The 27,598-nt window shown below is 37.7% G+C and overlaps 2 protein-coding genes across 2 annotated transcripts; both read right to left on the bottom strand.

Moving 5' to 3' along the window:
- Positions 1–22,168: 22,168 nt before the first annotated feature.
- LOC110901358 lies at positions 22,169–22,585 on the bottom strand. Its single transcript, XM_022148189.1, has one exon. It carries the CDS (start codon positions 22,583–22,585, stop codon positions 22,169–22,171), a length of 417 nt encoding a protein of 138 aa, XP_022003881.1.
- A 3,126-nt stretch (positions 22,586–25,711) lies between these two features.
- On the bottom strand, positions 25,712–26,254 carry LOC110901359. Its single transcript, XM_022148190.1, has one exon. The coding sequence runs from the start codon at positions 26,252–26,254 to the stop codon at positions 25,712–25,714; it is 543 nt and encodes a 180-aa protein (XP_022003882.1).
- Between the last annotated feature and the right edge of the window lie 1,344 nt (positions 26,255–27,598).

Below are 27,598 nucleotides of genomic sequence, written 5' to 3'. Positions count from 1 at the left end.
GATTTGTACTGCATCACAATTTGCCCAACATGCTAACATACTTACAGATATTAACAAAATTTTGGAATCTTCTGGACAGGTTCTACCGTCTTGGCCATGTCTATAATGACACGTGGCTAGGTTTTACCCCTAAGATTCTCTTTCAATATTAAACGCAGATCAATCCTAAATTGAGATGTTAACAAGGATCTGAATCTAATTATGGAGATACCATCTTGGCCTTGTCTTCAAATGACACATGGCTAGGTCTTGTCCCTTTTTAGATTTTGCCATTTTGTAATAATGGTAGATCTTATAATAGGAACGTTATTTTAAATCTAACCGTCCTATTAAAATTTAAACAGGTACATGGTTGCCCTAAACGGGACTTCTAAGGAATAATGTTGTCCTTGAAGGGACTGAAGGATAAATATGCCTTTATAAGGACTACTAAGGAGAACGAGCTTTAGCAAAAAGGCGTTTCTTCTTTATTTTATTTCTGAATGTCTTCTCTTTGGTTGCACGTTAATCCTAGTCGCAGTACAAAGCTCAACATCCCTAGGCTTCGGATGGGGAGAATTTCCATCACGTGCTCTTTGCTTGGCGACATATAAAAATGTATAGAATTGAAGGCAATAATTCTCCGAATAGAGATGGGAGTATTCCTATGTTAAGTCTAGACTCAGAAGGTCAAGAAATGTGCTACTGTGTCATTGAGATTAAACACAAAAGGCTAGTGTTTAATTCACTCAATGTTGGCTCTGATACCAACCTGTCACACCCCAAATTTTACCACATATTACAGGTGGGCCCGGTGGGGAGTATCATGACGTAGTTGATATCGTCATAGTCAAACAACACAATTTAAATGCACAGCGGAAGCAAAAGATGAATATATTACAAACCGATATCAAGTAATATCAAAGTATTACAAACGGAAAGTAAAGGATCCACAGGCGGATCAAAGATAAATGAAACATTGTTCAACAGACTTTAGGCATCTAAGCTTGCGAGACTCTTTATTGATGCTAGGAGTAGCCAGCCTATTCCGATTAGCACCTGCACTTAGCCTTTTTGGAAAGTACGTCAGTTTTCACTGGTAAATACAATTTAACTGACTCATTTTGAAAATGTTTTAAAATTGATTTGAATGCACATGACACAAAACTTTTTTAACTTGGGATAATTAATCAAGTTTAAACTTGTAAAAGAATTACATGTTTGTTATGCGTTTAGTCGCCCGGTTCGTGCCGGGTTTAAGATTAATAGACACACCACTTAGTATAAATCCGCGGCGGGAAACCAACGGTTATACCTTAATAAATATGGACACATTGTCGGGTGTACGCCTACACCCGCGTGTCAAGGGCGTGGCCATTTCATGAATGATGCCAAAGATATCCGGGACATGGTCATTAAACTCCCAAAGGCGTAAAACAAACAAAACCAATTTTCAAACGAGTCATCTTGATAATACTTAACCACTAATCGATTAAGGTCAAATGCCCGACCAAGCGGTATTTTATATACCGTACCCCAAGCCCGTATAAGGGAAAATAAGTTAGAAGTATTTACCTGAGCGAATTTATACAATTTATCCCAGCCGTATACCACCAAGCAAGTACAGATAGCTTTTACTGGGCTCCTAAATCTGGAACGAAGGTTTTTAATAACCTATTAGATTCCTAACAGGTCTTTAATTAAGCCTATGCTTAGACCGGTTAGTTTTTAAAAGGAAGACACGGTTCAAACGCATGATAAAGCGAAGACCGGTTTAGAATGTGGTTTTGACCCGACAAGCTTGCATACTTGTTTAATATGGGTAACTTAATCAAATTCTGGATTTTGAGACAGAAATGATATGGTTTGACCCGTTTCGGCTAATATGCGTAAACTAGTTACATAAGCCGATCCGAACGCGTAAAATGCGTAACGAGTAACCACAAGAGTCATGAACAGGTTTCCTAAGTTAATATGCCTTAAATATGTTGTGATATCAGTAGGATACCTTCCATAATGCCAAAAATGAATTTCAAACTATGCCCCGAAGGGGTATTTTGGTCATTTTAGAGGTTATAAAAGAGATTAAATATCATCTTGAGTTACAGGTCTGATTTAATCAGTATATATACTTAATTTAAAAATTTATCACAGTAGGGTATCATATATATGTGAAATTTATTAATTATAACCATACTATGCACCGCAGGGGCATTTTTGGTAATTTCACATAGGCTTAAAAGGTCAAAACTGAAAACGTGAGTTTGAAACTTTTCCTTACTGTTAAAATGTAAAATTTACTAAATATATATCAGTAGGCATCAGCCCTTATATGTTTAAAATAGTTTTGATACATATTATGCGTTAAAAACGCTTAAAAAGGCGATTTGGAGCCATTTCCGGGTTTTCAAAGGAAAGCTGATATTTTTATTATTCCAGAAGGCTCAAAATAATTTATTTATCATATTAGACCAGTAGAAAAAGGTTTGGGGTCAAAATGTTTTGTAAAACTCAATTTATAAGCCAAAGGGCAAAACCGGCAATTACCGAATCAAGCTTAGAACTCTAAGTTATGCTCAGCCTAAAAATAATTAAAAATTTCCAAAAATCCCAAAATAATATGTTATATCAGTGGGGAAAAAGTTTGATATTAAAAATTGGGTTTAGATAGGCAATATGCTAATTACGCCATTTAATTCATAAAAACTTTCTAATTACGCTAATGAGCATAACTCCTATTCTAGACCTCAAACCGATCTCAAATTTTAGGGACAAGTTTATAAGTTAGCAATAAAGATTATTGTTCTCTCACATTTTCAACTTTCTCATTTTAGGGTCAAAAGGCATAACGGTCAACATTTAGGCATTTAACGGAAACATGCATGAACTAGGATTTCTATGGAACCAAGTTGTATAACTTTGGAGGGTTATACTAACTTATAATACGGTCCTAATGGAATCCTAAGGCATATCTAAATTAATCTAAATCGGGTCAAAACTGAAAGTCAAAGAAAAAGTCAACTTTTGCGACTTTCGGTTCCGAACCGAGCCTATACTTAGAATTGCCGGGTTGAATCATGCTTAGGCATGTTCAACTAATATTTACCAAGTTATTAAAGTGACAAAACTGATTTTATGTCTTTTATATTAATAGTTATGTATTTTATTTAAAACTAACCCGTTTGACTTTAATTTGACCTAACAATTAAACTAAGTAAACGTGGTAATTAGGAGGTGCCCTTCTGAGGGTTTAACACCTACCTAATTACGGTCACGTAGCCATGTTCGTTGCGAACCATAGCTCAACCGTTTAAAAGTTAAAGCTTTTATCGCAAATGCTTGAATTTTCGGCTATAAACGCTAATTAAAACCAACAAGTCACGAAAGGACACTTACATAGGTCAAATGGACTGAAAAGAACTCAAGAGAGGTTCCTTAATAATCAGGATCCCCAAGAATTGAGAAGAGAGCAAGAAGGGAATTGAATGAGCAAGTTTTTGAGCAAAAAGCCACCTCTATATATAGTGTTACGTGGGTGTATGGATGATCAACAAGTGTTTAGGGGGCTTTCAAGATCATGCCAAGTGCCCCAACAAGTGTCCAATACCATCAACAAGCCCATAGAATCAATTGTGAGAGACAAAGAGCAAAACAACAGCTGGTTTCTGTATTTTCTGGAACTGGGCATGGCTTACGGACCGTAAGGGTCCAACCATACGGTCCGTAAGGACTAGACCTGATCAGCACAGCTTTCAATTGTTGACAGTTTTGGCCCCTGCACTTCCAAATGCCATTTCCAACATATCTAAGGCCCGTTAAACCATTTTAAGGCTCTACAATGATGCCTAAGCATAGGGAACATGAAACATGCTAAAAAATATGCTGGATGTCGGTTCGTTTGGTCGTACGGTCCCGTTGTTTGGCTATATACGACGAAACACGGACGGACGCTAAAAACGGTCCAAATTACCCGACGAATGGAATTTTATCATGCCACACACTAAAATAAATTATTTTTGTGCTTACATAAATTTTTGGGTGTCCGGGGATATTCAGAATGCGAGATATGCGCAAAAGTGCAAACTTGTGCACTTTTTGACACTTTTAGTCCCTGCATGACATAAAAGTTTATTTTTGCGCACCAAACACCTCTAAGCCTATATCTAAGCTATATAAAGGATAAATGAGGTATGTTTAACTTATGTTCATATTCCGGAAGGTTCGATTCTATACGAATCGACATATTTTTGCAGTTTGACGCAATTGGTCCCTTAATTGCGTAAAGTAGCGTGGAATGTCGTTTAATGACATCCAAGCCTTCCATGGCCCATAATAGGCATTCCCAAGCATACGTTTAAATATTACTACGCTCCCGTTCACTTAAATGGCCACCGAAAGGCGTAGATTCAAAAGTTGACGCTTTAGGTCCCTCTATTGCGCAAACTTGCGCATCTCATCATTTAATAGCATTGAAGCCTCATCTAATCCATATTAGGCATTCTTGAAAGTAGTATTAAACATCACGATGCTTTGGGTTCGCTAAAAGGTCATTCAGAGGTATAATTAAACATATTGACACTTTTAGTCCCTCTAACGTTGCAAAGTTGCGCGTAACTTTACTTATAGGCATAAAAACCTTAGCTGGCCATTATTTGGCATTCCCGAGAGTCTAATCAAATCTCATGAAGCTCCCGGTTTGCTAAAAGGTCACTCAGAGGTAAGAATTAACATGTTGACGCTTTTAACCCTTTATTGCGCAAACTTTCAATTTATTACACAAACAACTATACTCGATTGACAAGTGGCTCATTTGTGAACATAATCATCGTGAGAGGTTATTTAGAAACTTATTTTAGATATGCTAACACTTCTAGTCCTTTCACAATTAAAGTTTTCGATTTTTCGAAAAATTAGTCCCTTAAATTCACTGTTTGACTTTATTTGGGTTTATTACACGTGTCAATACATCATTGGACGTGATTTTTACGAGGTGTTACAACAGCACCGAAGAAAACCTGGTGATTAGAATCACGAAACTGAGAAGGGAGGAAACAAAAAGGACAAGTCACGAGTTCAATGCTTCCATTGTGAAAAATTCGGGCATTACCCTTCAAGTTGTCCTGAACGCCAAGGGAAAAGAAACGAGGTCAATTATGCTGAAGCCACTGAGAATGATCCTGAAATTCTCATGAAGATAGAACATGTATTCTTGAATGAAGATAATGTGCATCCAAAGAAATACGAATCAAATACTAAGGAAGATGGAATCTGGTACCTTGACAACGGTGCTAGTAACCATATGAGCGGGGTAAATTCGTATTTTTCTACATTGGATGAGAAGATTGTCAGTCGAGTCCGCTTTGGAGATGGATCACATGTTGATATAAAGGGAAAAGGTTCTATTGTGGTTAATTTTAAAGATGGAAAAGGGGTCTTATTTCAAACGTGTATTACATCCCAAGCTTAACGAGCAATATATTAAGCTTGGGATAAGCAACAGAGATGGGATGCAAAGTCGTCATGGAGGATGATTTCTTGGTCGTTCTTGATAAGACAAGAAGGGTACTAATGCGTGTACTCAGATCCAAAAACAGGATGTACAAGATCAAGTTGACAATTGAAACTCTGATGTGCCTATTTTCTAAAATTGACGATCCCACATGGTTATGGCATGCACGTTTAGGTCATCTTAATTTTGATGCAATGAGACGTCTCACAGCCAAGAATATGGTACATGGTGTTCCAATCATTAATGTTAAACCTAATGTTTGTGATGCACGTTTAGTAGGAAAGCAAACGAGAAAGCCATTTCCCGCAAAAGCAAGTTATCGAGCTACAAGACCACTGAAGATGGTACATGGTGACTTGTGTGGTCCTATTTCACCAAGCACACCATCAGGCAAGAAATACATTTTTCTACTCATAGATGATTTCTTACGTTTCATGTGGGCATTTTTACTTAAAAAAAGACAAAGCTTTCGAGAAGTTTAAAAAGTTTAAAAGGCTACTTGAAATAGATACTGTGTATAAAATAGGGGTGTTGTGAACTGATCGTGGGGGAGAGTTTATTTTTGATGATTTCTCAAAGTTTTGTGATCAAGAAGGAGTTACAAGACATTATTCCGCTCCTTATACACCTCAACATAATGGTGTAGTGGAGCGGCATAATCGGACTATTATTAGTACCGTTAGAAGCATGCTTAGAGAAACAAATGTCCCACGAAAATTATGGGGTGAAGCAGCAAGGCACGCTGTATACATTCTCAATCGGGTTCCCAAAAAGCATTAACCGACAAGACTCCTTATGAAGCACTTAAAGGAGAAAAACCGAATTTGGAACATCTTCGTATTTTCGGGTGTATAGGGTACCCAACTTCGCCATCAACAACATCACTTAGAAATCTTGATGATCGTAGCTCACCAATGGTCTATCTTGGTAGCGAGCCCGGGTTTAAAGGTTACTGTTGTGTGTTGGGTGTGATATGTTTTTATTGATATTTTAAGCCCTTTTTAACACGTTAGTCAAGTTTTAAATTTATAAAACACGATATTCTACTAACACTAAACACACACATGGGCAAGTGCACCCATCGTGAGCGTAGTATAGCGTTGGTAAGATACCGAGGTCGTCCAAGGACACAAGAGCTTTTAGTACCGGTTTATCCTCAACGTCTAATCAAATCAAATTTTTTAGAAAAGGTTTTAAACAAGAAAATAAAAACTAAAAAAGCTGAAAAATAAAAATAAAAGAAAAACAGATAGACAAGATGAATCACTTGGATCCAACTCACCTTTAATGTAACCTTTGACGATTTCCACACTTTTGCACTTTTTAAGAGATTATCTTAGTTATAGTAGTAGGCCTCTCTTTTGAAGGTGACGTTACCCTCAATCCAGTGGTTTGAGACAACAAGGATACAATCCCAAAGGATCGGAATATTGAAAGATAATTAATTAAGTTATTAATGCGTAAAGTGGTAGGCCCCTCTTTTGAAGGTGACGTTACCATCGGCTAAGTGGTTTGAGTCAGCAGGAATACAATCCTAAATAGCCGGTTTAATGTATTAATAGTAGTTTACATATGAGGGGATCAAGCCATTCGCACCCCCGCCATCCAATACCAGTGGGTATTGAAGGAGGTCCTAGTAACCTTGATCCAGTTCCTTGCAGGATCTATACACTGAACAAGGCAAGAACCTTACTAAACCATTCCCTTAACCCCCAACCAGGTAGCCAACATATCTCTATATAGACCGTAGAGATATGAATGGTGAAAATCTTTTACTTTATATAGACAGTAAAGTAATGCCAAGACACCACGGACAAATGATAAAGAAGTTTCACCTTCAACATAAGAAACTAGTTATTAAAGTCATTAATACAAAACCAAATAAAAAGTGCGAAAAGATTAAAAATCAAAAGTATTACATTAAATGCTTGTCTTCACCAAGTGATGTAAGAGACTTAGCCAAACATGGCCTTTGATTGACAACTCTTACGATCAATCTTGGATCCCGAGACTACTACTATAACACCTCGAAAATTCATGTCCAATAATGTATCGACACGTGTCATAAGCTTTAAACGTTTAAAAGATTACTTTAGAGGGACTAAAGTTGACAAACAAGGAATCTACATGTGTAAAAGGATTCAAAGTGTCAACAATGGATAAATATATCTTTCAATAACCATACATGATGTTTATACCCTTAAACGAATAAATCATGGATCATACAAAGCTAATTGTGAAAGAAAGTGAGGAATTACAAACTACAGGGGTTAAATGTGTCAACATGTTTAAAGTATACCTCTGAGTGACCTTTTAGCGAACCCGAAGCTTTGTAATGATTAATTATACTCACGAGAATGTGTGATAAAAATTTCACAAAGTTTCATTATCGTATGAGAAAGTTATGATAAAATTCGTATACGAGGGGTTAAAAGCGTCAACGTTAAAATTTAAGACTTTTCGGTGATCGTATGAATAACCGGGGACTTAACAAAGTTGTTTTATGACTTGGGGTTCTTAAAAGTCAAGTTTGGGGGTTAAAAGTGCAAGAAAACAAGTTAAAATCAAGTTTGGAAGGACCAGGGACCTAAAATGCAATATTTGAAACTTGCTGACCGGAGAACCACCCTCACACGGCCTGCGTAAACCCTCTATGGGATCTTACGCAGCCCGCCTAAAGTGCCCAGATGCAGATTCCTTGGACAGGTGCCTGTTCCAGCAAGTTTAACCGACTTAGAAGCCTTGTTTTTGATTCTATGGGCTTGTTTGATGGTTTATAAGGGCCTAGGGACACTTGGGATGATCAGGAAACATCCATAGGCTTTGTTGGAATGATCTTGGAGCTCTAAGAAACCTATATAAGGGCCATGAGTTCATTTGTTCAAGTGCTCATTCACTTGCAACAATTTAAGCACTCATTTCTGGAGGTTGCTGACTTGGGAGAAGATTAAGAAGTGTAGAAAAGATAGCAAGGACCTTAAGTAAGAGTTCTAATCCTTGTTTAGTTCTTTTAATTAGCTTTTAAACCAAAAAGTCAAACCGTCGTAATTAAGATTTGACTTCGCCATTAATCTTAATTTGTCTAGTCAAATTGCAAATTGAAAGTACCTTTGAGTTGGTAATTATGTGGGCAATAAACCCTTAAAAGGGCACCCTCTGATTTCCATTCTAACTAGGTCAATTGTCAGGTCAAACTTGATTATAAAAAGTCAATAGGAAGCTTATTTTCAAATTAATGCATAATTAGCAATGTAGAAGCTATGAAACCTGATTTGTCATTAATATAACTTGGTAATTAATGTAGGAACATGTCTAAATATGTTCAACTCGAATTTTCAGTTTAGGCTCGGTTTGGGACCGAAAGTCGCATGCTTTGACTTCAGCTTTGACTTTCAGTTTTGACCCGTTTGAGCATAGTTTAGAAATGCCTTAGAGATTTACTAGGACCAAGTTACCTATAAGTATAACCCTCTGAGATTATACAACTTGGTTCATTAGTTATCTAAATCATTTGCATGTTTCCGTTAATTGCTTAAATGTTGACTATTATGCCCTTTTCACCACAAAACATGATTTTTGGAAAAGTAAAAGAGCAGAAACCTTCATTACTGATTTATAAACTTTTCCTTAAAATTTGACATCAGTTTGAGGTCTAGATTAGGAGTTATGCTCATTAGCGTAAATAAAAAGCTTTTTATGAATTAAACGGCATAATTAGCATATAGCCTCTCTAAACCCAATTTTTGATATCAAACTTTTTACCTGCTGATATAAAATAATATTTTGGGATTTTTGGAGATTTTTATTTATTTTTAGGCTAAGCATAACTTAGAGTTCTAAGCTTGATTCGGTAATTGCCGGTTTTGCCCTTTTGGGCCATAAAATGAGTTTTACAAATCCTTTTGACCCCAAACCTTTTTCTACTGATCCAATACGATAAATAGAATATTTTAAGCCTACTAGAACAATAAAAATATCAGATTTTTATATAAGACCCGGAATTAGCCCAAAATCGCCTTTTTAAGCGTTTTTTTTAACGCATAGTATGTATTAAAACTATTTTAAACATATAAGGGTTGATGCCTACTGATATTTTTAGTCAAATTTTATATTTTAACAGTAAGCAAAAGTTTTAAACTCAGGTTTCCAGTTTCGACCTTTTAAGCCTATGTGAAATTACCAAAATGCCCCTACGGTGCATAGTTTACTGATAAATGATAAATTTCACATATAGGTAATACCCTACTGTTATAACCTATTAAATTAAGCATTTTTACTGATTATATCAGACATGTAACTCAGTTTAATATTTAAACTTTTTTATAACCTTTAAAATGACCAAAATGCCCCTACGGGGCATAGTTTGGGTTTAAATCCGTTTTGGGCATAATAGAAGATATCTTACTGATGTCACAGCATATTTAAGGCATATTAACTTAGGAAACTTGTATATGACTCTTTTGGTTACTCGTTACGCAATTTTCGCGTTCGGATCGACATTGTAACTAGTTTGCATATATTAGCCGAAACGGGTCAAACCATATCGTTTTTGTCTCAAAATCCAGAATGTGTTTAAGTTACCCATATTAAACAAGCATACAAGCTTGTCGGGTCAAAACCACATTCCAAACCGGTCTTCGCTTTATCATGCGTTTGAACCGTATCTTCCTTTTGAAAACTAATCGGTCTAAGTCTAAGCTTAATTGAAGACCCGTTAGGATTCTAATAGGTTATTAAAAGCCTTCATTCCAGATTAGGAGCCCAGTAAAAGCTACGTGCACTTGCTGTATTTGATTTATACTTTGCTCAGGTAAATACTCTTAACTTATTTTCCCTATACGGGCTTGGGATACGGTACTATAAAAGTACCGCTTGGTCGGGTGTGTAGTCATTTAAATCGGATTGTGATTAATGTATTTACATGACCCGTTTAATATGTATTATTTGGTGTATGGCCTTTGGGGGTTAAATGACCATGTCCCGGATATCCTTGGCATCATTCAAAGAAATGGCCACGACCTAAGCACGGGGTGTAGGCGTACACCTGACAGTTGCATATGTAAAAACTGGTAGTCCACTTAAAGGAATCAACCTTGTGGGTATTATACCTGTGGCGTATCAGTTAATCTAGACCGGCCCTACAAACCGGCCCTGATGGACGACAAATAAGTAAAACTGTATACAAGATTATTTTTAAATAATTGTCCCAAGTTATAAAAGATATTTTTGCCTAAGTGCATTCAAATTAATTTTCAAACTCTTTTCAAAATGAGTCAGTTAAGTTGTATTTACCAGTGTAAACTGACGTATTTTCCAAAAAGACTAAGTGCAGGTACTAGACGAAATAGGCTGGCTACTCCAGGCATCATTACTCAAGTCTCGCAAGCTTTAGATGCCTTTAAAGTCTGTTGAACAATTTCCTTTTTATTTGATCTGCCTGTGGATCTGTTTCAACTATTTTGTGATACTTAATATTACAATTTCAGTTGAAATAAATCTATCTTTTGCTTCCGCTGTGCATTTATAATGTGTGTTGTTTTACTATGATGATATCAACTACGTCACGATACTCCCCACCGGGCCCACCGGTAATACGTGGAAATATTAGGGTGTGACAAGTACACACACTCTAAGGTGGATGATGGATGATGGTGGTGGATGTGGGTGTTGTAGTGGTGGTGGAGTGGTGGTGAAGTGGGAGATAGGTGGTTGCCAAGGGATGCCTTTGAAGTGAGCCAAGCACCCCTATTTATAGCCTGAACAGAAGCCCGGACACGGCCCCATGGCCATCATCTTTCTATTTGTTCATTAATTACAATTGTCTGCATTAGGCTCCACATGCCCCCGTGTTCGCTGGGCACAGCCCCGTGTGTAGAAGCGTGTCTGTACTATCAAGATTTGCAAGATTCTGCGAATCTTAGCGTTGACCACGCCCCGTGCTGAGCTGGGCATGCCCCCGTGCTGGGAATAGAAGCTTCTACAACTTTGTCATTTTCTGCAGACACCTGGCCACGCCCCCGTGTCCGGCACGGGGCCGTGGTCAGCCCTCTGTTTCTTGTTTTTGCTTGGGAAGATGCTGTCGAGGGGTCGGGCATGCCACGTTTATTCCTTTTCTTTGTATTTATGTTAGTTTTTGCTGCATATTTGTTCCTTTTGTTCATTTAAGCTCATTTGGTCCTGAAAATACAAAAGGAAGACAAAAACACACTTTTTCCAACATTTATACTAAAAAAGGGTTAGTTTTATGCCTCATTTGATGTAATTTATATGTTGCATTTTACAAACATCAGTTACCGTATGTATAACCCAATTATGGACCGAGTTCAAGTGAGTAGAAACATGGAGTTTAGTGAAAAGCAAGGATGGAAATGGGGAAGTACTAGGAAAGGCGAGACATGTCTGGAACAATTTTTGGAGCAATTTATTGTTAATCTTGATGATCCAGTAGAGGTTTCGGGTGATCCGCAAAACCCAGGTGAGCCAACCGAACAAATAGCTCCATCGAGTGACCGACAAAACAACCCCACTTTGTTATCTTAGTCCCCGACTGCTGCTGCAGGGGCAGGACCAGCCTCTTCCGGTTGTTCGATACACAGGTTTGTGGCTCAGAGCAACCCGCAATCAGGCGAACCCGTTTCAGTTGGTACCACGGAAGTTCTGGGTAATTTTTAGGAAGATAATCCACCTCCTATTACTTTGAGACGATCAAATCGAGTCTCTAATATTCCAAAAAAATTCGATGATTTTGTTTTGGATGGTGGGGTCCAATATGGGGTAAATGGGAATGATGTAGATCATGAATTATTGTTGGCACAAGATGATGAACCATCATGTTATGATGAAGCCGCTGACACGAAAGAATGGGTCGAAGCAATGGAAGCTGAAATCACATCCATTGAAAAAAAATAATACTTGGAAGTTAGTCGACTTACCAAAAGATCAGAAACCCATTGGCCTTAAGTGGGTTTACAAAGTCAAGAAAGATGCAACGGGCAAGGTTGTGAAGAACAAGGCCCGGCTGGTTGCCAAAGGATATGTGCAAAAACTTGGTGTTGATTACAATGAAGTTTTTGCTCCGGTGGCCCGAATTGAAACTATACGCTTGTTACTTGCCTTAGCCGCCCGAGAGGGGTGGGAGGTTCACCATCTTGATGTGAAATCCGCCTTCTTACATGGGGAGTTAGATGAGATCGTGTATGTTACTCAACCCAAAGGTTTCGTTAGAAAAGGTAGTGAGTTAAAAGTCTACCGGTTGATAAAGGCCCTCTATGGGTTAAAACAAGCACCACAAGCTTGGAATCACAAGCTTGATACTGTGCTAAAAGGACTTGGTTTTTCGAGATGCCAACACGAGACTGTTGTGTACAGAAAGTATATTTTGAATGATATACTAATTATTGGTGTGTATGTGGATGATCTGATTGTAACAGGTTCAAGTCTTGAAGAAATTGCTAAGTTCAAAATATAAATGGAGAAGAATTTTGAGATGAGCAATTTGGATCTTTTATCTTTCTATCTTGGCATTGAAGTTTCACAAACCGAAACAGGGATCGAGATCAAGCAAGAAAGTTATGCACGGAAAATTTTGCAAGAAGCAAGTTTACAAGATTGTAATCCAACAAAATGCCCACTTGAACCAGGCATGAAACTTTCTAAGGACGAGTTTGGAAAACCTGCTGAACCTACCACGTACCGAAGTCTCATTGGGAGTTTAAGGTAGTTGCTTCATACAAGACCCGATTTAAGTTTCTCTATTGGACTTTTAAGTCGTTACATGCAGAATCCAAGAGAATCTCACACGCATGCTTTGAAGCATATATTACGGTACATAAAGGGAACAACTTCTTTTGGTTTGAAATACTCGAGGGGTGGAAGCCGCCACCTTTATGATTATTGTGATAGTAGCCATGGAGTTGATAAAGATGATGGGGAAAGTACCACTAGGCATGTGTTTTACTTCCGTGATGCACCAGTAACATGGTGCACACAAAAACAGGCTACTGTGGCCTTGTCTTCGTGTGAGGCCGCTTTCATGGCCGCTACTGCCGCCGCATGCCAAGCATTATGGCTGCGAGGTCTATTTAGTGAAGTCACCGGGTGGCCAAATGAATCAGTGGTTCTACATGTTGATAATAGATCGGCTATTGCTCTTATGAAAAATCCTGTATTTCACGGACGAAGCAAGCACATAAATACTAGGTATCATTTCATTCGGGAATGTATCAAGAAAGGTGAAGTTAGTGTGGAACACATAGCAGGTGATGAATAGAGAGCTGACCTGTTGACTAAAGCTTTACCAAGAATAAAGTTTGGAGAAATGCAAGCATTGCTGGGTGTTCGAGATTTGAAGCCCAGAACCGAGATTAGAGGGGTGAATGTTGGTCCGTAATCTCTTCTGTGTCGACCCGCTCGAGCACATGGGTGGGGCGGCAGGCCTTAATCGAGCACATGATTGGGCCAATTTCTTAAGGCTTGGTTTTTTTTATACAAATTAGGGAATTATAAACCTAGTTATTTTAGGAATTGTAATTATGACCTAATTAGTTTTCTTTTTTCCCAAGTCTTGTAATCATATGTATACCCGAGCATGTGGGTTGTATAAGACATGGTTTTCGATTTAATGAAATCCTTGATCGACTTTATGATCTAAACTTTCTATGTTTTTGCTTGAGTTTCTGGTTACCAATCTTCACTCCCCGCCCACCTTCAGAGGGTCGGCAATTCATATAATCGATGTACCAACTATACAAAAGATGTTTCATTTTCTTTGACATAAATCTTACAAGATTATATACCCGAAACTTCATCTTTCTCACAATTTAAAATGTAGCAACTGATAAACAAGTTTGTTTTTCTTCTCATAATTAAGGTCATATAGATATGTATCATCACCGAAATATTTTTCCTCACTTGAAATGTGATATACATATAACGTATCAAATTAATATTTTATTTTACCGTGACACCGTTTCCTTATACCATGATGACAAGAAGCTGTATCTCTAGAACTCTGTTATCCATAGTCATACCCGTCATAAAAATGACATCATTTATGTGGTCAAGTGTCGTGGTCGTAGGGGGCGTACATGAATATGCCTTTTTTATGATGTTATACCTGCCTTCGTTTTATTATTTTTATGCTTTTACCACTTCTTTTGTTGGGTAGCTTTCTATTACTTTTAAGTGTTGGTTGTTATAAAGCTGGAGGTCTTTCTGAAAGCAGTCTTTCTATCCTCATGGATAGAGGTACAGTTTGTCTACATCTCACAATCCCGTAAACCTTATCATTAGATTTGCTATTTGTGAGATTTACTAGGCATGGTTGGTCTCACTGGAAACAACCCCTCTATTCATATGGGGTAGAGGTAAAGATGTCTACATCTTAACCTCCTCAGACGCTACCTTAGCTTTGCTATTGATAAGATTTACTAAGTATGATGATGATGATGGTTGTTATTGTTGTTGTAAAATTTTGAAGTTTTTTCATTTCAAGTTTTTTCAAAAGATAATGTTTTTATCTTTGAAATGATTCCTAGGTTTCTTAAGACTTGGGAAATGAAATACTCCCACCATATACCTTTCATCTGCCAATGAGGTAGTGGTGGAGTGGTTGAGGAAAAAATTGGTGTTTTTTATGACCTAGGTTCGAGTTTCACTCTCCTCATTATTTCTATTTCTGCAGCATCCAGGTGAAGGGCGAATACGGGCGACGTCGGTTCATCTTGGATGAGAGGCAAGGTTTTACCGATTATTCCATTGTTGTGCCTTCGGGCGGGTGAAGGTCGGGTTTCCGCACATCTGGGAGAGCCAAGGGGCTAGCGGCGGTCAAGTAGTCAACCTTGATCATAGCACTCGATATCACAATGGTTGACACATCTTCCCTTGCCGTTCAAAAAAAGTATACCTCCCATCAGAAAACTCCTAATTGGCTAATTGTAGCAATGAGTAGGACAAATTATGATTCAAATGTCGGCAAATGCTTTGTCTTAGGTTTTATATAAACTTATACGCCGTACTTGTCGGCAAAAACAGCATCATTCTAAGGTACATATTTATTTGATAATGAATTTGTACCCCTACATCATATCTTATCTATATCTATTAACTAGAAAGTTATATTGTATATTTACATGTTTTTTAGTAATTCTTCCTGAAGATAAGTTCACCACATCACTAAAAAGATAAGTAGTCATCCCTCATTTAAGAGTTTTTAATTTCCATATGTGTTAAACTATTCATATGCTTTTATATAAGACCAATTGATGTTTAGGATACACTATTTTCTATGATAATGATGCTTATGTTCAAATTTTCCTTAAATCCTTTACAACTCTAGGACACTTCACTATGAAGCTGGATCCATGACTGAACTAAGGGGGAGGTATGATTAAGGGGGAGTGCACCTTTGATTTGACAGAAAGATGGAGAAAAAGGCAACTTCTGAACATGCTAACATAATTAACTTAGTTGACATATAATCTACATAATTGAAAAATGGGAGATTAATTGCTAGTGCATGCAAGAACTAATAACTATGTGCCTATTTTGATAATGATAAAAAATATATCATATTGCTTAAACACCACCTAAAGGTGATAATTATAGAATATTGTGTTTTGCTCTTTGCATTTGAATAAAAACGAAAGCTATTAAAATATAACATTATAAAAATGGACAAAAGCCATGTGGTTAATGAGTCCATCAACCATGCATGGATCGTAGTAGTTTTGCCTCAAATTTGCTTTAGCTTTGCACAAAAGCTGCACAAGTAGAACCACCGTACAAATTAATTGAGTTTAATATAATCAACCACACAAGTTCACTACTACAACAACAAATGATGACACATGAATAATTTTATAACGAAAATTTACTCAACTTTTAATAAACAACTAATATTTTTTAAAACCAAACTCTTGTACGATTGAGTTTAAAATGTGGAAGGAATCTTTATAAAACTAAAATATTAGTCGAAGAAATGGAGTTTGGACAAATAGGGGAAGTGCCCATCAAACTTAAAAAAGGAATCAAACCACTTTTTTTTTTCTTTTAATCCTTCATCTATAGGACTTGAACTCATGACTTCACCCTCCTAAACTTAAGTATTTAAAGGTTTTGCTTTTGCCAATGGATCACTACCCGATTGGTTACATGGCTTACCTCTTAACAACCTAAAATAAAGAAGAGTAAATTACAAGTTATGTCCTTTAGCGCAAAAGTTGACAAGTTTTGTACTTAATGTTCCAAAATCTTGCACGTTATGTCTTTTAAGCCAAAGCTAGTTAGATTTTTTGGTTAAATCTGGTCATGTGCCTTGCGCATGAGGGCATCATTATCATTTCATCTCTTTAGAGACTATAGTGTAAAACAACTTATTTTTAGGGACTAGTTTGAAATAAACTGAAAAATAAAAGACATATAATCTCTCTCTCTAAACTGAACATCTCTCTCTCTCTTCTCTCTAACAGAATCTGAACGAACGACAACAGTGAAGGGTGGTTATGGTGGTGGATCAAGGGCGACGGTGGGTGAAAGTGAGGGGGTGGTTGTGGTGTGGGTTAGGTGTGGTGGCGGCAAGTGATTTGGTTTCGACGACGCTAGTGGTGGGTGAAGGTGAAGGGGTGGATGTGGTGGTGGATTAGTGCGGCGGCGGTGAGTGATTTGGTTGCAGTGGCGTTGGGTGGTGGGTGGAGGTGAAGGTGAAAGGGTGGTTGCTGAACAAAGAGCTCCGATCAAGAATGAGACAGTGAGTGAGTTTGTGCCGGAAACCGAATGGCTTTCGATTATTGTTCTTGGGGCTTTCGGTGATCTTGCGAAGAAGAAGACTTTCCCTGCACTGTTTCATCTATATCGTTAGGGGTTTATGAAGTCACATGATGTTCATATATTTGGTTATGCCAGGACCAAGATTTCGGATAACGATTGAAGAGATCGCATTTGTGGGTGAGATTCTCATTCATTCGTTCATTGTTTTACGAGATTTAGAAAACCAGGTCTTCACTACAATCAGATGTACGATGGTCCCCAATTGTTTGTACTTATTGGTCTTTTTAATTTGTTATTACAGATATCTTACACCGTGCAAAGGTTTTGAACAGACACATGAGGAAGATGTAACCCAATTTCTACAAGTGGTAAGTATCAGTTTATTTGGTTTAGGTTCCTTTAATAATTTTACGCCACATTCTCACTCGTTTCTGTTGTTGCTCTGGTGAGTTTTGTAGTTACTTTGTTGGGTTTGATCTGAATTGATCTTGTTTTGTTTCTAGGGTTTTTGTTTGAAAGTGACTGATTTGGTTTGAGATTTTGGCCATAGGTTCTTGTTAGTTGTGTTGATGATTGGTGATTCGTTAGAAGCTGGATTTTGAATTCTATTGAACGGATTCTTGTTAGAGGGCTGTTCATAAGAAAATCAACATTTAATTTGGTGGTGGTCGGTAGGTGGGGGTGGAGGCGGTAAAGGCTGAGGTGGGTGGTGGCGGTGAAGGTTGTGGGGTGGTGGGTTCAGATTATAGAGAAAGATATAAAAGAGAGAGATAGAAAGAGTTTATAAATTAAAGAGTATTTTTTTAGTTTTGTACAAATAGCCCTTGAATAATAATTCTTTACAAAATAGCCTCTGAGAAGGTGGAATGACAAGAATACCCTCATGTGCAAGGCACATGACCATATTTAACCAAAAAATCTGACTGAGTTTGGGCCAAAGGACATAACGTGCAGGATTTTGAAACATTAAGGACAAAACTCGTTAACTTTTGCGCTAAAGGACAACGCCTGCAATTTGGTGTAAACGTAAAGGACAAAACTTGTAATTTACTCAATAAAGAATACATTCTTATATTACATTCTTACATTCAAGAGTGATTATACAAGAGAAGAGAATAGCAAGAACAAACATTCAACCTATCATTTATTCAATCATTTATAATCTTGTATTTAGGTGATTGTCACACCCCCAAATTACCACATAGGGAGTGTCCCTGTTAGGCGTGTGACATACCAATAACGAGCCACCAATTACATTGAACCAATACAAGTTATAAATAAAATCCCCATTATTAATAAAAACATCTTCAACAAGTTTAAACGAAAATCAATAAGTTCAGCGGAAGCAAATAGTAAACGAAGTTAAACTGTTTCAAAACCAAAGTATAGTATCAAGAAATCAGTCACATAAATCCTTCCTGTCGACCCATGACCACTCCAGCTACTCCAGACAGCAAGTTCCCCAAATCCAAGATACCTAACGACCTGCGAGCATGCAACAAGTGTATCAGACAACGCTGGTGAGTTCATAGTTTTACAAAAACGTTGGTTACCAAGTGTTTAGTTAATCCATTGAATTTAGTTCCGAAAGTAATGTTGATAACAATGTTGATAATACCCCAATACAAGACGGCTTCTGATTATTTTGCCCTTTCTCCAATGCTCCTATCAAAGCATTGGTCATGACTAGGTCATTAGTTCAACACCCGTCCTCCCAGGTACGGGGTGAGGTTGCCAAACCTAAGTAGCGCTATCAACTAAATACCTCGTTGCTTCTTCAGCAACACGGTAGATGTACGGGGTCTTACATGATTTATACTGTGTTCAATAACCAACATCCCAAATTAACAGTTTACCCAGTATTCCCTTCAGAAAAGTTTACCAGATGTCCCAAACCACCGGGACGCATGCTTAGAAAAGTGCAGTGAACTCACCTTTGATTTGCTCGGTAAGATTGTCTACTTAATTACCAGTTGATCGAATGCGTCCTAACATGGTTATCGGTAACGATCAGTTTTAATGTACACATAGATTGCATATCTCATATACAATTAACTCTCGCATTCCTTATCCACGTAACACACAACTACCGTACATGTAGCACACACGTAAAGTTCAAGCCATAACAGTCAATCAAATAGTCTCTTGCATAGACTTAGCTCATAAGCCAATCCGTCACATTGATTCATATGAACAAAACACTCAACAGTTAATCCGCTAATATCCGAAAGTGTGCATCGTACAAACCAGTAATACACAATTAATCAACACATTTCATGAACACATAACCAACCCTTCTGATGTGCATTCTATGTATCGGCCCAATGTAAATAATTTAATACGTGTGTGTGGCCAGTTGCTTTACCCAACCCAAGCCCAGGTAGCGTGGCCTAATGGTTAGCCCGCTGCTTCCGAAGGCAGCCCAAGACTTATCCATTTTCAGCTCATGACACATGAGTTACACAGGAGGTTTTCCATATTCATAAATGTTTTCTTAAAATCACACAATCCTCCACTATCATTAATAATCAATACCCGCTTATCAACCCAATCATGACAATAGTTTTCATAAGTTTTCATAACCCTTCCTATGATTTCTATATATCAGTACCCCATATTTCTATTTAGTCGATCACATTCATTACTTCAATAATCTGAGTATAAGTTTTTGCCAAGAGTAATTTCCATATCATGAATCCATATGACCCTACAAGCCCATGATCCAATCAGGTTGATACCTCATACGTACATTATCACATGATTTCATTAATTAACATGTATTCCTAACTGGTAACATCTAAAAACAACATACATGCAATTAATTCCCCAACTGATTATCATAACAAGCTGGTAACAATTACAACTAATACATAGATGCATATCATATTCTCACTATCCGAATCTAATATACATGCAACCCTAATCAAGATACAATTCAACCGATAACGTACGCCACACCCGAGCCTATTTACTACATATATATAACACTTCACGTACACTCTCTTTGTAAATTAAGCACACATACGAACAAGATCACACATAATTCCTACGATTAATCCAACACACAAATACGATTATGTATTAACAAAGCTAGCGAGTAAAGGTTTGGCACAAACGCAAATCACTAACCACGCGTTTTGATCCGGAAAGAGGCTGCTAACTCGAAGGGGGGGGGGTATCGTCTGTCGTCGACCCAAAGAGATGTGGGGTTTCTTTTGCTGTGCGTGATCTTGAGAGAGAGAGAAGTAGGGGTTTGTTTTGGTTTGTGCCTTAAATCTCATCTAATAACACATTACGTAGCATATAATATGTGAGGGTTTGGGCTGTTACTTAATAGCCGAAGAGGGCTCAAGCCCAACCAATTGAAATGTCGCACAACAGGAAGGAGGGTGGGGTTAAATTCTTTTTGTTTGAGTTTTAAGATAAATATTCATGTAATACGTATATAGATTTTTGGGGCAGTCATAAGCTACCCGAAGTGGGCTTAGGCCCATTCACATGGGTTGTTAAAACACTTCAGTAATTCAGTCAATAGGCCACATCATGCTATCGGATTACGAACCTTTACTGGGCCGGGTAGTCAATGGGTGGCACGAGGCCCGGTGTGTCGGCCCAGTAAGCGTTCGGGTGAGAAGGGTTACGAGCCACGGAACTAAATGTAAATAGTATGATATGTGATATAATTTCTAAGTGGCCCAAACCTACATATTCCACCATAATTTCTAAGTGGCCCAAACCTACATATTCCACCGTATGGCCCATGTCAATCCCATTTGGGTTTTACTAAGCCCATGCCTAAATGTGATCCAATTAGACTCATTTACGTGCTAAGAGTTGGTTCTCTAAATCAGTTGTATGACACACAAACATGTTTACGATTTCATGCATAGTTAATCAGTTAAATACACGTAATCATAAGCAGATAAACATAGAGACACACACTAAAAGTTGTGGGATTTCCAGCAATGCTAACCCTAATTATCCGGGTTGTCACAGTGATCCTTTCCAATATATGGCAAAAGAAAAGGGCGATTTCGACCTTAATAGAGATAAGAAGATAGTGTAATAATACAACTCATTAGAGAGGGAAAAGGTGATCACTATATATCTTATTGAGACTTTGTAATAATTATCTCTAACGGGCTTAGAGAGAAGGTGATAGTAAGAAAACATTCTTGATCAAGGAGTGGGACGTACACTACACTTGTTAACCTTTCAGCAATCACTAACATTGTCGCATTTGGGTGGTAATACCATTCTCATCCCGTATCTTTAAGATTGTCATATTTATTCAATCATTTATAATCTATGGATTTAGGTGATCCTTTCCAATTAGTTATACGGCAGAAGTAAAAGGCGATTTCGACCTTAATAGAGATAAGAAGATAATGTAATATACCTCATTAGAAAAGGAAAAAGTGATCACTGTTGATCAGTTCTGTATAAACTTAATGGGAAATATATATGAAATACCTATAACCGCAGACAGGCCAACAGAGAATCCAGTTAAAGACACAGTCATTGAGTTTCACATAGTTGTCAGCTTGACTTGGTTCCTCCTTAGTTGATCCGTGCGGATCAAATCTTTACACATGAACATTACACTTTACTTTGAAACCTTGTCTTGTATCATCTGTTCAGCTACAATACATGATTGACGGAAGCGATATACATATGCACTCACAGTTCCTGCAGTCACTTTGTAGATGTCCATACTTCCAACAGTTGAAGCATCTATTCTTTCAACAGTTTTTCCATGCATGATTCTCATGCAGACATTTTAAACATTTCGATTCCTAGGACCTTCTCCCTGTGTCATTCTTAACATATTTACCTTGCCCATCGACAAAGTTTACTCTATTCCTTGAAAACTTTTTCTCTCTCTCTCTGTATCGACTGATTTCCTTCCTTATTTCATTTCATTTTATTGTCACTCGTTATCTTGCCATCTTCTTCGTATGCAATTGCACTTAACGCAATTGCCGATTCGTATGTCTTTGGGGCAGAAATTCGAACCAATTCTCGAATACGAGGAGGTAACCCTTGCACATACCTTTTTACACGCTTGGCTTCAGGTTTTACATGCTCAGGAAGTAACCTAGCCATTTCATAAAATTTAGTTGTGTACTGACGATGCGTCATTGTCCCAGCTTGTAGTTGTATAAATTCTCTTTCGATTTTGTCTTTTTCAATTTTATGACAAAATTTCTCCATAATATGCTCCTTTAATTCGTTCCAGGTTAAAGCAGAAGTAACTCCAGGTCCTTTGGCTTGTTTGACATTATACCACCAGAATAATGCCTCAAACCAGAATGAGTGAGTGGCATACATGACTGCTTGCGTGGGCGTGCATCAACTGATGTTAATAATAGCTTCCATCTCATGGATCCACCGAAAAGTGTCCATGGCGTCCTTTTTACCGTCAAATATTAGGGGATCACATCCCTTGAAGACTTTGTAGGAACATACCTCCTTGGGTTCAATTTCTATGACGATTTTTTTTTGTTTCCATTAATGTTATTAAGAAGCCAGTTCTGTCCGTCGCCATCATTGTTGTTGTTTGCATGACCTCTAGTGGTGTTTATAACTTCAGCTATAATTGCAGGCAAAACATCTCTAATGATGCCAACCACAACTGGTTGAAATTGTGGTCCAGTAAACTGTTGTGCCTCGGGTCTAGTATCATGATCGTTGTTAACAGGTGACCTAGTTTGTCTACGCGGTCTACACGACCCCTGCCCTGAGTATTTCCTCCACTTGCCATAGTTAAAGCCTATATAAGGGAACAAGGAATTAGTATTCAGATGATGGATTATGATCCTGAAAAAATAGTACAGATAAACAAGAAACAACAGTGGCCAGGTGTTACTACTTGTCTATCGTACTTGCAATGTTCTTGTCATTTCCCCCATATGATACTAACACCTATTACCCTAAACCTATGCCGGCAAATCACTTATCTCAAAGCTTTTCTTTAAACCATTTCTCCTAGTTTAAGTCTAGATACTATCCTCGTACCTGGTTCACTTAAACTACAGCTCTGATACCAACTTGTAACACCCGCATCCCAGGATAGGCTCTGGGGAGTGTTATGCGTAGGATGTACAGAACACATAGTAATCAGAGCATTCACAATGAAATTTTCAAATTTTATTTAAACATTAAAGTGTATTATGCATCTCTTATATTACACAATAATATTATATTAGTTTAACTATACTAGCGATCTAAATCTTCAGCAACCCTCTAGACCTCTATCTCTTCATATGCTAGTTTCAATGTCTGCAATTCCTGCAATCACATGGCACCTAGCATGTGTGCCCAAAAAATATTTGGGACTCAGTATAAACTATAAACTGGTGAGTTCATGAACATAAATATTTTATTCAAAACATGCATTTATCAACTATAACATCAGTCAAATATAATCATGGCAAGCAGATAAGAACAGAGTAAGTACAATATGTTCACATAACCAGGCTATGTATACAAACTCTACTGGCTAAATCAGATACATACAATCAGCCTCAATCATCCTATCAATCATTGCCAAATATCATAGATGCTATAGATAGTCGATTCCATAGTTATTACCAATCGGATAGAACAACACATCCTGCTTTAGAAACGGTTAAGAGGAACTCACCTTGCTAGCTAGTAGTTCTTGAGCCATCAGATAATTAAGCTTCTTGTAAGCCTATAGTCCTGGTTCTAAGCCTTCTATCAAATTTAATAGAGTATAATTTGCATAAGTGTAAAAACCGAATCAAACTTTAACGACCATCACGAGATCAAAACCACAACATAGTTAACAAAGTATAGCCTTATTCAGGCAGCACTTTGGCATCCATTGATTGGTTTCAGATCGATCGCACAGGGTATCATTTCAGTGATCAGGGTTTAGTACACTTTGTAAAGAGCAGAGTTTCGAGGTTTAGGGGTTCGAGAATTGAAACAGCAGAACGGGGGAGCGTTTGTTCAGAGAAATCGATCGAACAGGTGCGAATGATCAAGTCCCAGACCGGCCTTTATATAGCCCAGGCTTACCCCTCATGCGTGTCGCGGGAGGAGACATGGTGTCTTCCGCCTGTCGCTTGGGCGGTCGGCCCGTCATAGGTCTGCCATGTATCCTAGGTAGGTTGGACACCCTTCGGTCGGCCGCCTTTTTTGCCCAATCACGCGTTTTTCTCGATTTTCATGCCGGTTCTTATCGCGTATGCTCGGGCCTTGATCGTAAATGGTTCGGTTTTTAATTGTGAGTCTAATAAGGGTACTTTTGTGCGGGTTGGTTCACTGATCGTAAGTTTTCTTAACCGCTAAGTTTTTTGCGCACTTGGGGTTTTGATTACGGGTTTATTCGGGACAATTTGGATTTTATTAACCAGAAGACTCGGGTTGTTACAACAATACACTACATAATTACAAAGTTACATCATTTGGTCCAAGACACAGACCTAGCTTTAAATTTACTCATAATCCAAAGGAAACCAATCGATTTAATTTCACCTATCATCTCTTCCACTCGGGCTCGGTTGTTAGAAAACTTGATTCTGTTCCTTGCATGCCAAATACTCCAACATTGTATCATCACAATACTATGAAAAAACTCCTTTGCCAACCCATTCAACCCAACATTATTATGGAGCTCCAATATATCTCTGATAGAAAAAGAGATAATCGAAGCCACCTTACACCACGCGGAGACGTGCTGCCAAACAATCGAAGCTACGATACATAAAGCAAAAATGTGATCAGTCATCTCGTCCCCCGTCTTGTAAAAAGGACACGTGGCATTATCAATATTGATGTTCTGATTTCTAAGAGCCACGTGTGTTGGAATTTTCCCAATCTTGGCCCTCCACATGAACACATTGCACTTTAATGAATCAACTTGCACCAACTCATCATGTAATTGCTGTTGTGATCTATTCCTTTATTTAGAAGCCCCCTTACCACCCCACCGAATAATCCGTCAACGTCTCTATGATCCAGGTCCATTTATCATTTCAATTACTTAATGAAATTGCATCCAAATCTCTTGCAAGCCACTTGAGTTCGAATATTTCCAAGAAATTTTCAGGACCTTTATTCCAATTCCAAGACATAAAACAAGCACCATTTGTGTTGCTGTAAATTCTCCTCTCCACTGAGCACTTTTTACTAGCTTCCAATTTGAGGATAACAGGATAAATGTCTTTTAATGGTTCATTTAAAAGCCATGGATCCAACCAAAAAGAAATTTGTTTTCCATTTCCTATAATGCCTTTGAAAGATCTTCTTAACAGGGTTCATCAATAGTTGTTCTTGCAAACGTTTTAACTATATTCTTCTAAAACCCATTTAGACTTTTTTTCGCCGGAATAAAATCCCAAATACCTTTACTAGTGTTAAGCGCTTCAACTACTTTTTTCCATAATTGATTCGTTTCCGTTCTGAATCGTCATCCCCGTTTTGTAATTAATGCGGTGTTGAATGCTTCAATTTACTCAACCCAAGCCCCCCATCTTCGTTCGGAATAGAGACCCAATCCCAGGCGACCCAATGCATCTTCCTAGATTCCCCCGAGCCTCCCCATAGGAACCTTCTCATAAGAGACTCTAAATCTTTAATCATCTTTGCCGACACCTTGTATAGCGAAAAGTAATAGTTTGGAAGGCTCTCTAACACAGACTTAATCAAAGTGATATTCCCACCTATGGAAATAAGATTAGCTTTCCATAAAGAAGCCCTAAGTTCAAAAATATTATATATCGGCTTCCAGTTGTTACTTCGGTTCATGTTAGCCCTCACCATCAATCCAAGATACTTGAACGGGAGACTATCGGCCTTGCACCCGACCACCCTAGCTTTATCTTTTAGTTCCACTAACTCAACTACAATACCATAAATATTAGACTTGGATAGGTTATTTTTCAGCCCCGAACACATGTGAAAAAACCCGAAGAATCCACACCACATTAACAATATTTGGAGTTGACCAATCCCCAAGAATGATACCATCATCTGTATACAAAAGATGAGAAATCTTTGGACCGTGGTTTGGAGTTTGAATGCCTTAAACCACTCCCGCTTCACTAGCTTTCTCAAACATATAAGACAAAGCTTCTAAAAGATAAGAAATAATAAAGGATAAAGGGTCACCTTGTCTCATAACTTTGATGTATTAGAACTCAAAGGTTGGAGCACCATTCACTAAAACTGAGGATCTTTCTAAAGATTGCACCCCTTTTATCCAAGAGCACCATAACGAAGGGAACCTCATTATCACAAAATTCCAATTGACATTGTCACAAGCTTTCTCGAAATCAAAATTGAGGATGAATGCTTGCTTTTTTATTTTTCTTAATCCAAGTAATTATCTCATTCACCATCAACGACCCGTCTAATATGAATTTCCCTTTAAGAAAAGCCGATTGAGACTCCGAAATAACCACCTCCAACACCTTTTTTAGACGATTAGAAAGAATATTTAAGATGGTCTAACTAATAAACCCAACAAGGTTCATAGGGAAATAGTTATTGAGGTCAACCGGATCTTTAACCATTCATTTAAACTAAGAGTATTACTTTAAGAAAGGTAGGAGATTTAGCTCGTTAAATATTTTATTAATGGTTATGTAATTTTAAATGTTTAGCTTACACATACTGATGCATTTTTGTTATATAAATAAATACCTAATAAATTAATATTTTTCACATGTTTTTCTTAACGTTTAAACCTTTGTCTACGCGTATATTGTGTAGGTAATAGATGGAATGTGCACATGTGTAAGTTGTCTAAATAAAAATATTTTTCACTTTTTTTTAATGTGAAGATGTTTTTCAACTATTTTTTTATATTTCTAAACTTTTTAACATTTATAAAATAAATTATTGTTGGTGCATTTTATGTGACAACAGCTTTGGATTGGTCTTTGGATATTAAACAGAAGATTGGACTATAAGGACTTCAAGGATTTCGAATTAGTTAAAGCCCAATCAAGTCCAAGTTTGTATTACGCCTGTTAGGCTCGAATTCATATGTAATCAAGTCCAAGTTTGTATTAAGTCTGTTAGGCTCGAATTCATATGTAATGTATGTGGGCCATAGCCCAACTCGAATAACAAAGCTGTAACTATATAAAAAGCATTATGCTATAGGTTTAGGGTTGGACATCTTGGGCATTGAGAGAGAATTCGAAATTGAGAGTTAAGGAATACACAGAAATCGACTGTGAGGTTCTAGGGAGATCTTGAGTGATTGTAAAACGTTTCAAGGGTTTGAAAATCACAGAAGATCAGTTTGTGAAGTGTTTCGTATTCTTGTTTCTGTTTAACGGATTTATCAAGGGGATTCCGCACCCT

This window comes from Helianthus annuus, chromosome 13 (genome assembly GCF_002127325.2).
Source record: "Helianthus annuus cultivar XRQ/B chromosome 13, HanXRQr2.0-SUNRISE, whole genome shotgun sequence".
Classification (NCBI taxonomy): domain Eukaryota; kingdom Viridiplantae; phylum Streptophyta; class Magnoliopsida; order Asterales; family Asteraceae; genus Helianthus; species Helianthus annuus.
The sequence above is the reverse complement of the archived record's forward strand: the minus strand, read 5'-3'. Positions and strand labels throughout refer to the sequence as shown.